The sequence below is a fragment of the Myotis davidii genome, unplaced genomic scaffold (genome assembly GCF_000327345.1).
Source record: "Myotis davidii unplaced genomic scaffold, ASM32734v1 scaffold184, whole genome shotgun sequence".
NCBI lineage: Eukaryota > Metazoa > Chordata > Mammalia > Chiroptera > Vespertilionidae > Myotis > Myotis davidii.
In genome coordinates this window covers 4,433,437-4,446,194 of record NW_006297021.1, presented here as the reverse complement: position 1 = coordinate 4,446,194, position 12,758 = coordinate 4,433,437, and the positions used below count along the sequence as shown (strand labels likewise).

At 45.0% G+C, this 12,758-nt stretch overlaps 1 protein-coding gene across 1 annotated transcript in view; it reads right to left on the bottom strand.

Moving 5' to 3' along the window:
* Positions 1 to 11,735, bottom strand: part of TENM3 (teneurin transmembrane protein 3) — a 420,001-nt gene extending 408,266 nt beyond the window's left edge. The window contains exon 1 of the mRNA XM_015569744.1: positions 11,441 to 11,735. Within this exon, the coding sequence (XP_015425230.1) occupies positions 11,441 to 11,672 (232 nt within the window). The 5' untranslated portion in view covers positions 11,673 to 11,735. The remainder of the gene's footprint in view (positions 1 to 11,440) is intronic.
* Positions 11,736 to 12,758: the final 1,023 nt, after the last annotated feature.

Genomic DNA, 12,758 nt, shown 5'->3' with positions numbered 1-12,758 from the left:
CCTCCCTTCCTTTTTTCTTCCTATATTTCTATAAATAGATATTATTGTGTTTATTCCACATACTTTTAAAGCCATTTTGAGTCAAGTGTTGAGGAAAGCAGTTGATAAATAAGTTGCTGTTTCTTAAGAGCCTCACTAAGCCCGAACTTCACAGCTGTACAGCAAGTCCTTGCTTTAGGAATGCATCCTGTTAGCTGTTGACACGGAGGAGTAGACATCTTCCCTTGAAAAGGACATGGAGGAAGCCAGGATGGAGCAGGCACATCTACGCAGTGACCTGTCTCCGAGGACCTGACTGACAGCACGAGGGCAGGACCCCACCCTGTGAGGCTGTCGCTGAGAAATGCTTTGTCCCAACCAGGAAAGCCGCTCACCACAGGAGCCTCTTCCATTACTTCCTGCTTCCCAAGGTGGGAAGTTGGCTGGCTGGCCCTGTCCCCTGGTCCAAATCCCAGTGGACCTCCCGGTATAGGGGACAATTTGCATATTAGCTTTTTATTATATAGGATGTATATAGTAGATGATTTATGGACTGTAAACACATTCCCAATACATGTACTAATTCTGCTTATGGCATTCCCATGTACATATAAAATATTTTACATTACACAAGCCTTGAAGGCCTTTCCCTCCGGATTGCCTGTTTCTATTGGAATGGCTTCCCCCATTCTCGGGGCGTGCATACAGTCCCCGGGGCAGGCTGCGCAGGCTCACCGCCACTCCCCGGCCTGCCTCTTATAAAGGCTGGAAAGTAAATATAGTAAATGCTCCCTCTCCTGCAGCTCAGCGTAGCCAAGTGGAACGGCTCTGAAAAAAGAGATGTCGGAGGAAGGCGCAGGGGAGCCAGAAGACACAGCCTGCTGCCGGACGCCTTCTCACCTTCACTGGTCTCCATCTCACCCAGGAATACAGAACCGCAGCGAACACCTGCGCTCCCCAGGACAAGCCCGCAGGCTAAGGATGGCAGAGCAAACACCCCCAGGAGGAACCCGGGTCCTTGACAGCAGCCGCCTCTGGGCTTCCGTTTGATGAGAAAGTAATTCCGTTAGGTGTTGAAGCCATTGTTTCTGGGGCTTTCTGCGGCTCTGGGGTTGAGTCCTTCCTAGGTTATACTGCCTCTCAAACCAACTTGTAGAATTCGTGCTGCTTTATTTTTTACGTTTGACTTTAATCCATCTTAATTTATTTTTGAATATGCTGAGATATATGGGTCCAACTTTATATTCTTCCAGATGGATGGCCAGTTGTGCCAGCACCATTTATCAAATCCTACTGAATAGAAAAAACATTTTTTTGCTTTATACCAAATTTTCCTATATAATGGGATCCATTTCTGAAATTTTAGTTTATCCCATTGATCAATTTGTCATTGTTTATGCCAGTATCATATAGATGTGATTACACTGAGGTCATAGCATACACACACACACACATATACACATACATATATATACACACATATACACACACACTTATACACACACACATATATATACACACACACGCATATATACACACATATATGCCATTTGATCTTCACTATTTATCTTTTTAAATATATTTTTGGCTATTTTCAGACATTTATTCCTCCACATGAATTTTAAGATCTCATTCTTCAATTAAAAATTAGCCTGACTTCTATGCACTTATTTTTCACGAATTGATATTCTTATATCATCCTTTCTATCTAAAAACACTATCTTTATATTTATTCAGATCTTTTATTTTTACATCTTTCAGTAATATTTTATAGCTCCCTTCATGTTAGGTCCCACACCACTCTTATAAAATTTGTTTCAAAGAATTGTATAGTGTTTGTTACCATTCTGTAGATAATGTGTTGACTTACAAGTTAGCCAATTAGTGCTTAATAATTATTTAAAAATAGTATGGGACATGCATCTGATATTACTCTCAGTAGCTGACCTATAATAACTCATTTTATTATCAACAAACTGCAGATTGAAAACTAAAGCACAATCCACATAGAAGAAAATTGAAGCCCAGAGAAATGAACTAATTTGTCCAAGCATGTTACTTGGCCAAGAATATGTCACTTGCCATTCAGCTAATGAGTGGCAGATCTAGGACTCAAACACAGATCATTTCTTAACTGCTATGCCATAGTACCCGTGATGTCCATATACTTATCATATATTCATTCAAGTAACAATTTGCTTCAACTTTTATTACTAGAGACACATGGTTTTTGTATGTATACAATGACTCATATATTTAACAAAAGCACCAAATTAACTTTTCCCAAATAATATATATTATTTCATTATCTTTTCTTACTAAAAGATAAAATTGCTAAAATGTCTAAAACAATTTTGAATACTAATTGTGAGAGGAGATGAGCCTTCCTTAAGGTCCCAATTATAACTGAATGCTCCTAGAGTCTCACCATTGACAAAGCTGTTTCATGTTTTCAATTGGCCCCCTTACATATGACTAATGGATTTGTTTTTTCTACTCATGTTACTTCCTGAGTTTCATTTTAATAAGTTTTATGGTCTCTAAGTTTTATCCCATACCTTTTCATCATCTATTGATAAGATCACATTTTTCTACTTTGATTTATTAATCTAACTAGAGGTCCGGTGCACAAAATTTGTGCAAGAGTAGGCCTTCCTTGGGCTGCCAGCAGGCACCTGGGACCCAGGCTTCCCTAGCAGCCCGGGTTTGTCCGGAAGGTCACCCAGAAGGACATCTGGTGTAATTAGCATATTATGCTTTTATTATAGATTTCCTAACATTGGGAAAAAAAGTTGCTTTATCATCAAGGGTTAGTGACAACTTGGTTATTAATTTGGTCTAGCCTATTGCTCCTTTTACACATTGCTACATTCTTCTATGCAAACTAGAGGCCCGGTGCACGAAATTCGTGCAAGGGGCTTGGCCACTGCTGCTGCAGCGGCTTGCCTTGGCTCTCGCAGCCCCAGCTTCATCCGGAAGGTTGTCCGTTCTAATCAGCATATTACACTTTTTTTATTATAGATATTTATTTAGGATTTGACACATCTATGGAGAAGAGAATTTGGTCTAGGTAGCTTCTGTTTTAATCAAGTTTTACAAGGAAGGGCATGTCAACTTCATCACGTGCACTTTAGTGCTTTCCGTGTTTCTGGGTGTGTGTTGTGTTGAATAGCTCTTTGGACATTGCACTTAGTTGTGCTTTGAAGGTTAAGTAAAATTCTCCTAGGGACCCAGGAATCTGCCTTTTCCTTTTCAACCATGCCCCCTTTTAATGGCCTTTTTAATCTCTTCTGAGGTAACTGATTTTGGCAAGATGTCTCCATGTTTTGAAATAATTTTGGGTTAATTACATTTTGCTAAGAAAAAAGATAAATTCCTCTAGAGCGTTAAAACGTGTTGCAAGAACAGGCCCTTGTAGTTGTTACAATGTCTCCAGCGTCTCGCCTTACTTTCTCCTTATTCTTTCATAGGAATCATGAGAGGCTTTCTATTTCCTTAGTCTTTTGAAAGAATCAGCTTTTATGTTTGCTTTTAATTTTAGTTTTATCTTGAATATCTACCTCTTTCCATTTCCTTTGGTTTATTTTTCTGACATTTTACTCATGTCTTAAGATGTGTGGTAAATTCTGTTTGTTGGTCTTCAGTCTTTAAATATGTTATTTAACAAGATATTTTCCCTCTGATTATGGCTTTCACTGACTCCTTATACATTTCGGAATAAGGGTTTTTATTTCATTGCTTCCTACCGTTCCTTAGCAGGGTCTAAGAGTGTCATAATCCAGGGGGAGGGGCTTTGTTAATTTTTTTGTTATCTATTTCTAACTAATGTGAACAAATATTTTGATTTATAAAGTGTCTATTTTTCTGATATTTTAATGTTTCTTTTTGTGGTTAAATGCACATTGGTTTCTATAGATATTCCATAGATATATGAGAAATAGTGTCACTTCTATCTGACTGTTATCAATTTCTGAATTTGTATCTATGCTGAATTTTTATTAATAGTGTATAATTGCTCTTATTTTTGCCTCTGAGATTTATCTGATTTTGAAAGAAGTAGACCAAAGTATCCCACAACAAATGTATTTTAACACAATTTAAAAAAATAGTTTTTACTGTATTCAGTTAGCTATATTGTTTAATGTTTGGAATTTAAGACTGTTCATCCTTCTGTCTTTCATCACTTCTTCACTATTCCTTTTTATCCTGTTTTGTGTTTTTATTTGTAAATTCTACTTTTCCTCATATTAAAATTGCTATTCCTGCTTTCTTTTTGTTTGTATTTACTTAATATATCTTTATCCATTTCATTATTCTTTTAATTTTTTCTTTTTTCATTTGTTTTTTATTAAACTTTTTTAAATTGAATTTATTGGGTGTGACATTGGTTAATAAGATTTTGTGACAGCATGGACGGTCCTGGAGAACATTAAGCTAGCTGAAATAAGCCAATCAGAGAAGACATATACCATATGATTTCACTTATATGTGGAATCTCATGAACAAAATAAACTAACAAACAAAGCAGAAACAGACTCATAGGGGCAGAGAACAGACTGACAGCTGTCGGAGGGGAAGGTGGTTGGGGGCTGGGTGAAAAAAAGGTGAAGAGGTTAAGCAAGAAACAAACAAAAACCTGCAATCCTCATAGACACAGACAAGAGCATGGTGATTAGCAGAGGGAAAGGGTGGGAGCAGGTAGGAGAGGTAAAGGGGGGCTGAATGGAGATGGGAGAAGACTGACGTTGGATGATGGGCACACAATACACTGTACAGATGGTGTTACAGGATTGTGTACCGGAAACCATCTCATTATTCTCCACTATTTCTTATCATTATGTCTGTTTCTTACGAAGACCAATAGCTTTTATAAGCAGACTGAATAGTTTTGGTAAAAAAAATCCAGCACATTTTCATTTCACGTTCATCTACATTTGGCTCCTTCCGTCTCGTTTCATGGTGATTCATGATCCTACAGGTTTCCTTTTCTCCCTTGGAGCTGTTGTTGCTGAATTGATCGGATTGCTATTCACTCCCCTTTCCCCCTGCTAATTAGCTAGGTCTATTGTGCTTTTTTTTTCTTTTTTAAAAAATTCTAGTAATGATTACCTGCCTTTTCCTGACATTCATATTCAAATACATGTTTTTCATTATTACACGGGTGCAAGGTAGCAATTATTTCTCTGCACTTGGGCTCCATTCCATAACTCCCCCCTCCCCTTTCAGCTCTGACTTTGGAACACCTTCCCTCCCACTTTCCTCCACCTGCGGGATGGTGCTGAGATGGGGAAGTAGTTTTGGTTGTCGCCTGCTTTTGTGTTCCCCTCCTGGTGCTTTTACACATTTTTAGTTGCTCCGTCATCATTGGGATTCCAAGGCATGTAGGGTGGGGCAAAGGTAGGCTGACAGTGGCGAATACGCGAAATGGATTATTCCTGTATTAATGATGAATGATTGCATTATTTTTCATACGAACAACCGGAAGCCTACGTTTGCCCCACCCCCCTATAAAATTTTAGTTTGTAAATCACTGTTTCCCCTCCTTTTCATAGCAGAGTATCCGATTCCGGTGGGATCCCTTCTTCAGCGCTTCCTTCGATGGTATCCATTGGTGATATAGTCTCTGAATCCTTGCATGCTCTGAAATACCTTGCATTTCCTCTGGGAGACGAACGGTACCTTCTCTGTCTGTAAGATCCCTGAGTTGTAGATGTTATCCCATTGTCTTCCAGCTTCCACTGTTGCAGAGGAGAAACTCACCCATCTTATTTGTGTTTCTTTTGTAACTAACAAGTAACATTTTCTTTTCTCTCTGGATTTTGTAAAATAACTTTATCCATGAAGTTAAATAATTTTTCTAGGATGTGCTCAGGGGTGTGTGTGTGTTTCCTTCTTAATTTTACCTGGAAATGTATTTTCCTTTTTGAGTTATTTCTTCTCCTTCATCTTCCAAACTATTGATTTGAATTTCAAATTTCAAACCATTGACCACCCTCTCACCTTCAACTAATTCAATGAATCTATTATATCTTTTTGGTTTGTAAATTGCAGCTTTCTCCCTAGCATGTAGCTGTTATTGTTAGTTTTGTTGTTCCTTTGTGTTCCCATTCTCTTACATAATTTTAATTTTGGTTCTCATTTCCTCTCCCATCTCCATTGCTCCTTTCCCTTGGGCGCTTCCTGATGTTTGTTTCTATCCCCCCCACCCCATGAAGCAGGCGTGGCTCTCCTGGGTGCCTTATGACACCAGAGGAAGTCCAGTGAGACTCTAGGGACACCTTTCCACTCCCCAGTTCCCTTGTTGGACTGCCACAGATCTGAGTGGAGAAACTGTGTCTGCTTAAGTTCCCCCAGCTCCTGAGGGAATGAGGAAAACAGCTCCTCATGACCCCGGGGGCGGGGGGGGGGGGGCAGGGAGCCCCTCTCAGGCCCACAAAGCCAGCTGTCCTTTCTGATCCCCACCCTAGGTCTCCTCCTCATCCTGGGCTCTCACCTGGGGAAAAGCACCTGCATCAGCTTTGTCCTTCAGGCCCCTAGTGAGTTGTAGGTCTCCTCACGCCCCTGATCAGGGCTCAGCTCACAGGAGGGAGGTGCTGGCTGGGGGATGGTGGGTGAGGCGTCATTCCAGCCACCATCATGCCTGGGTCCTGGATATCTGCAGGCAAAGGCAGCCTGCTCCTCTAACGCCCTTTTCATTTGCGGGAGAGGGTTGTCCTTGGCCAGGGGAAGGTTAAGCACCTGAAACACTTACAGGAGAGACAGACCGGAGCCAGGATGCAGCCCACTGGGGAGGCGCCACATTGAGAAATCAGGGTGGGTCTACACTTGAACGGGCCTTGGACCAGCCACGCCATGAGCTGAGAAGCAGAGGCAGGTTTGTAAGCGCTGGGGCAGCCGGAAGGGCCAATGGTGAGCAGCAGGAGACAGACAAATCCCCAGGCAACAGGAGGAAGGAGGAGAGAAGCCTGGGGTGAGCCCCCTCCAACATCAGTGAGCGCCTGCCCTTGCCCATCTGCCTTCCCCTGGCCCTTCCGACCTTGCTAATTTATTTTCTATTTTGCTCTCAGGTGTGTATAAATGGAGACGTAATGCTACTTGTGTTTTAAATGTAACCCTCCTCCCCATGGCCATTCCATAGATGTAAAAATAAATGCTGAACTTTTCAGTTTGAAATTCTGGAATTCATAACCCCGACACCAAATTCTTACTGGTGAACATGTTGGGTTAAGACGGCTCAGAGGTGTTCTACGCGGGCTTATGGTTCTATGGAAAACATATCCTTATTGCAGACATCCCCTCTTCAAAAGTCACCCTCATGGCCAACATTCTGATTGGAGTGGATAAACATTCGCGTTTGGTCAAAAACACTGCAGGCAGTGTAATCGTGGGGAGAGAGAGAGAGAGAGAGAGAGAGGTCTTTTATTTGATCATTGCTCCAAAAGTGTGGGACGATCTCAGGCAGCTGTTTCCGAAGAAATGTGTCTCAGGCCTGACAGGATAAATTCTCTTCAAGGGGGAATCAAAGAAAATAGCATCCAAGAATGCAAAACAAGCCATTGTCGCCCTCACCCCATCACACCTACAGAGAGCTCCCCAGCTGCTAAAGAGAACTGTTTCCATCGCCCAATAAATCACATGAGGACATTTAAAGAGAAAGATCTGTGAGATCCAGTCAAATCACACATTACTGTGCAAATGAAATCGTCCCGGCTTCCCAGGATCTAAAGATAACCGGGGCCCCAGCCAGTCTGGCCTGCGGACTGACGGGTCCCAGGTTTGATTCCTATCAAAGAGACATGCCCGGGTAGCAGGCTCCATCCCCAGTAGGGGGCGTGCAGGAGGCAGCCAATCAATGATTCTCTCATCATTGATGTTCCTATCTCTCTCTCCCTCTCACTTCATCTCTGAAATCAATAAAAAAATATTTTTTAAAAAAATCTTAAAAAAAGAAAAGATAACCTGGACTTAACAATAGTCACCGGCCAGTGAGGAAAGCCATAAAAATGATTAAAATCAAATTTGAGAATAGAGCATAAAATTGGTGAATAAAAATCTAAAGCATCGCATTTCTGGATTGGAATCCTTGTACTCGCACTAACGGGGTCCCCACTGCGCCCTCCCGCAGCCCACGCTGCCTCTCCCGGCGTCAGGCACGGGACACGTGGGTTCAGGACTGACACTCCGTGGACAGGCTCAATCAGCAAGACTCTTGGAACTGTTTCAACGGTCCTTGGCTACTATTAACATTTTTAATCTTTCATTTTTCTTATGCGGCTGATGTCATAAGCAGTGGCAGGAAGCACATTTTGTCAATTAAATAATGGATCCCACAGCATCCCTGTCGGGGAGGAAACACTGACATTTGTCAGCTTCAAAGAAAATGAGCGTCTAGGAGGATTTTCCGTGATGCTGGCGCGAGAAAAACAGACCCCGAGAGCCGCCTTTCCTTCCACTGTTCCTGCTCAAACCTGCCCCATAGTGGAGCCCAGTAAGAAAAGGTATGGCCGCCCTCCTGCTCCCTCAGCCTCAGGGACCCATATCAGCTCTCTTTCCTAAACATGCCTCAGTGCCCTCACCCCCTCCAGCCCACCCTCAGAACACGAAGCATGGAGCCCACTGCTGAGCCTCAGAGGGAAGGCGGGGAAGGCGGGAGGGTGGGAAGAGATCAACCAAAGAACTTTCTGCCGGAATGCACATGGGCACAGACAACAGGGTGGTGAAGGCCAAGGGCGGGGGCGGGGGAGGGCAGGGGCAGGCCAGAAGGGGTCAGTGGGGGAATAAAGGGGACATATGTAATAGTTTCAACAATAAAGATTTAAAAACTAAAAAAACCACCAAAATGGACTGACATTGACAAACCAATGGGGGCTTAGGATACAGAACGGCCTGTTTCCGGCCTTGGCGAGTGCACCGAGGTTAGAAGCCTACATGCTAGGGACAGAGGGCCTGGGTTCCAGGCCCAGCTCGGCCACAGCACCACCACGGGCCTCCCCACGCCCCCAAGTCTCACTCTGTGAGAGGAGGACACTACCCACCAGGGCCTTCCTCAGAGGTGGCCGAGGGGGGAATGGCAGTGCCCATGCCTGTGTATCTGCCCACTGAGGGGTCAGGGCATGGGAGCTCTACATAGCAGCACAGTCCGTGTGTGTGTGTGTGTGTGTGTGTGTGTGTGTGTGTGTGTGTTTAATGTTTTCCTTTCCTTTTTTTAAATAAAATATATGTTTATTGATTTCAGAGAGGAAGGGAGAGAGAGGAGAGAGATAGAAACATCAGTGATGAGAGAGAATCACGGATCAGCTGCCTCCTGCACGCCCCACACTGGGGATGGAGCCCACAACCCAGGCCTGTGCCCTGACCGGGAATTGAACCATGACCTCCTGGTTCCCAGGTCGATGCTCAACCACTGAGCCACGCAGGCCGGGCCCTGTGTGTGTTTGATATTCTCTGATTTATGAACACGTACGTTTAGGGGACCTGTGCCTTTGCCTTTGATCTCTGTTCTGAAACCTCTAATCATGACTCCATTCACTGTTCCTGCCAGCGGTCTCCACCGCCACAGGAGGCTGGCTCGCTGTCTCTCCTGTCCCTTTTCATTCTCCTGTCCATGGCCTGGGAGGAGCTGAGCGATGGTGCTATCGGGTCCCTAAGAACTAAGTTCCAGGGTTCCCACAGGCGGTACCGCCATGCCATCCGCAACGGGCTCTGCGCGGGATTGGCGTTGCCCGGGAGGTGAACATGTCAGCTCACTGTTTCTCACCCCCCAGCATCCTTGCTCTGCCACAGGGCCTGCTCGCGTGGGGTGGAGATGCGCCTCCCAGTGCAGCCCGCCTCTTGGGCCTCTTCCCTTCTAATCGCCTCCCACAGTGTGGTATTTCCCAGGAGGGCACTGAACAGCTGTTTTATTACAAAAAGCAGGAATTTACACTGGTTCCGATTGCACGCATTTCTACAACTGCCGGCTATTTTTTAAATCGGTGAAAAATGTACCCTGATGGTCTATATTGACTGTGTAGATGATACGGAAGAAAAGAAAGTTGGGTTTAGAACGATAATGCAGTATACAATGAATTAAACCCCACTTAACAAGATCATGTATCTCTAATACATGTTCTATATCTCCCCCTAAAAACTGGATGAAAATCTTAAGCTGTTTTGCCCCCTTCCGTGAAATTGACACCTGTCATGAAGGCATGCTTTCGGGGAGAAAAAAATCCACTCTTTGGCAAATCAAATGAGTCTGCTTTGAGGTAAACGGGTTTGGGCGAGAGAACGGCCTTTCAGTCTAGTTAGGATGGCTCTTCCCAAAATGCATGGGGAGTTTTCAAACTTATGAATGATTTATTGCATTATTACTTTTTCTTACATTTGTTCCTGCCCAATATCAAACTGTTAGTCACAGTGTCTGTAAGGTGATTGGAAAAGGATGAAAATATCCTTTATCTTTGAAGTTTATGTTTCTTCGTTTCCTGATTACATTGGCGAAGGGACGCCAAGCTCTATGTAAACTGACTGTGCAATACCAGTATAAGAGGATTTTATTTTTATTAGCAGTAATCTTGCCCACAACTCACGACTGTATTAGAAGAAACAAATATAACCCCGTGTGCCTAATTTAAAATGAGCTACTGTCGCAAAGCGTAGACATGGATAGGTTCTGGATTGTGAAGTAAAGTCACAGAAGTCACTGCTGGAATATGCCAGCAGAGGACAGAGCGTAAAAACGTTCAACAAACGTATGCGACTGAACAGACCGTGGTGGGTTGTGCTATGGCAGTGGTCAGCAAACCGCGGCTCGCGGGCCACCAGCAGGGCAGGATGGGCCAGGAGATGACCTGAAGGAGACTTCCTCCTCTCTCATGAGGGAAAGGCCAGCTTCCTCCCCAGCAGCTCCTGCTCCCCTGCCCCAGTGCTAACTGCATAAGCCATGTCCGTGAGCACCGTCATGAGGCTGTGAGACAGCCCTGGAGACCTGGCTTCAAGTTCATGGGCAAACACCTGGCCACATCCGGAGTCCCAGACCGCACACACACGGTGGAGGTGCTGCCCAGCCGGCATGGCTCAGGGGTTGAGCAATGACCTATGAACGAGGAAGTCACGGTTAGATTCCCCATCAGGGCACAGGCCTGGGTTGTGGGCTCGATCCCCAGTAGGGAGCGTGCAGGAGGCAGCCGATCAATGATTCTCTCTCATCATTGATGTTTCTATCTCTCTCTCCCTCTCCCTTCCTTTCTGAAATCAATATATATATATATTTTAAAAAATGTGGCGTGGGGTCCCTGTACGTGCAGATATGGAATAGTATGTGATCATCTGAAAAAATTGTTTCAAAATCTGAGTCAGAGGATAGGACTGCGACCTCAGAATACAACCATGTCACGGTTAGCAGGGACAGGTGAGTGCTCCGCTGCCCAGCAGCCTCCCCCTGCCCCTGAGCAGGCCTTGCTGGCCGGCAGGCACCTACCTTGTCTGCTGTACTCATCCGCTTCCCGGTGAACCAGGTCCTTCACTCTGTTCCCGTAGAGCAGCCGGGAGGAGTCGTGGTCGAAGGCCTTGAGCGTCTCACTGGAGCTGTAGGACTTCTGTGTGGGCACCCTACACTCCTCGTTGTCCGCCGAGGAGTTGGTGTGCCGCCGCTCCTTCTCGCGCCTGCCCTTGGTCAGGGAGCAGTAGGGCCTCCGCTCCTTCACATCCATGCTTCATTCCTTCCGGGCGCACATGGGTCCTGGGGGCGGCGGGCGCTGCTCAGGGGGCGGCTCTCATCGGCTCTCTGGAAGGAGAAAAGGGGGGCAGGTGGTCAGTGTCCCCTTCCTCTGGACACAGGCTCGCCAGGGCTCTGAGCTCAGTGGGTTGAGCATCCTCCCCTGCACCTCCAGGCCATAGGTTCCATTCAGCTCAGGGCAGGTGCCTGTTGCAGAATGGATGCCCAGTAGGGGGCGTGCAGGAGCAGCCGAGGAGTGGTTCTCTTGCCTGGATGTTTCTCTACTTCCCTCCCCCTTCCCATCTCTCAAATCAATTAAAAATATACTTAAAAAATTCGCTTTCAACAAGAAATGAACATTGGTGGAATCAGTGTACATTATCCTGATTATTAGCAGTTGAGGCACGTTTTCTGTTAGTGAGTTATGGATGCTTGTTTAAGCTACTATATCTGAATTTCCACATTGATACAAAAAACAAGCTGAATGCAGCACTAATGCAGCTTACACCTGGCCTCAGTATGCTTGTTACATTTTCCACAATGGAAACATTTTCCCTTGTAGCATTTTCTTCATTTGTAAGTACTTTCCCTTCCTTTTTCTTTATAAAAAAATATTTTTATTGATTTCAGAGAGGAAGGGAGAGGGAGAGAGAGATAGAAACATCAATAATGAAAGAGAATCATTGATCGGCTGCCTCCTGCACGCCCCACACTGGGCAGTGAGCCCACAATCCAGACATATGCCCTGACAGGAAATCGAACCATGACCTCCTGGTTCATAGGTCAAAGCTCAATCACTGACCCACACCGGCCGGGCTCACACGGTTCTTTAATGTGCTCCCAGCGTGGATTCCTACAACTGCTTCTCCCTCGGGTCTCAGCTTATGTCTCCGCTGTCATGCGCCTTAATTCTTTCTGAGCAACTTCACCTCCTACACCTCTCACGTGCAAATCTCTGCCTTCCATCCAGTGGTAAGGATGGCCAGACTCCGAGCTGGAACCTTCACAGCCTCCCAGAGCGTTGCTCCTCCTGCGCCCTCTTCAACCCAACAACCCCCTTTCCTCCCTGAGCCACCAGGGC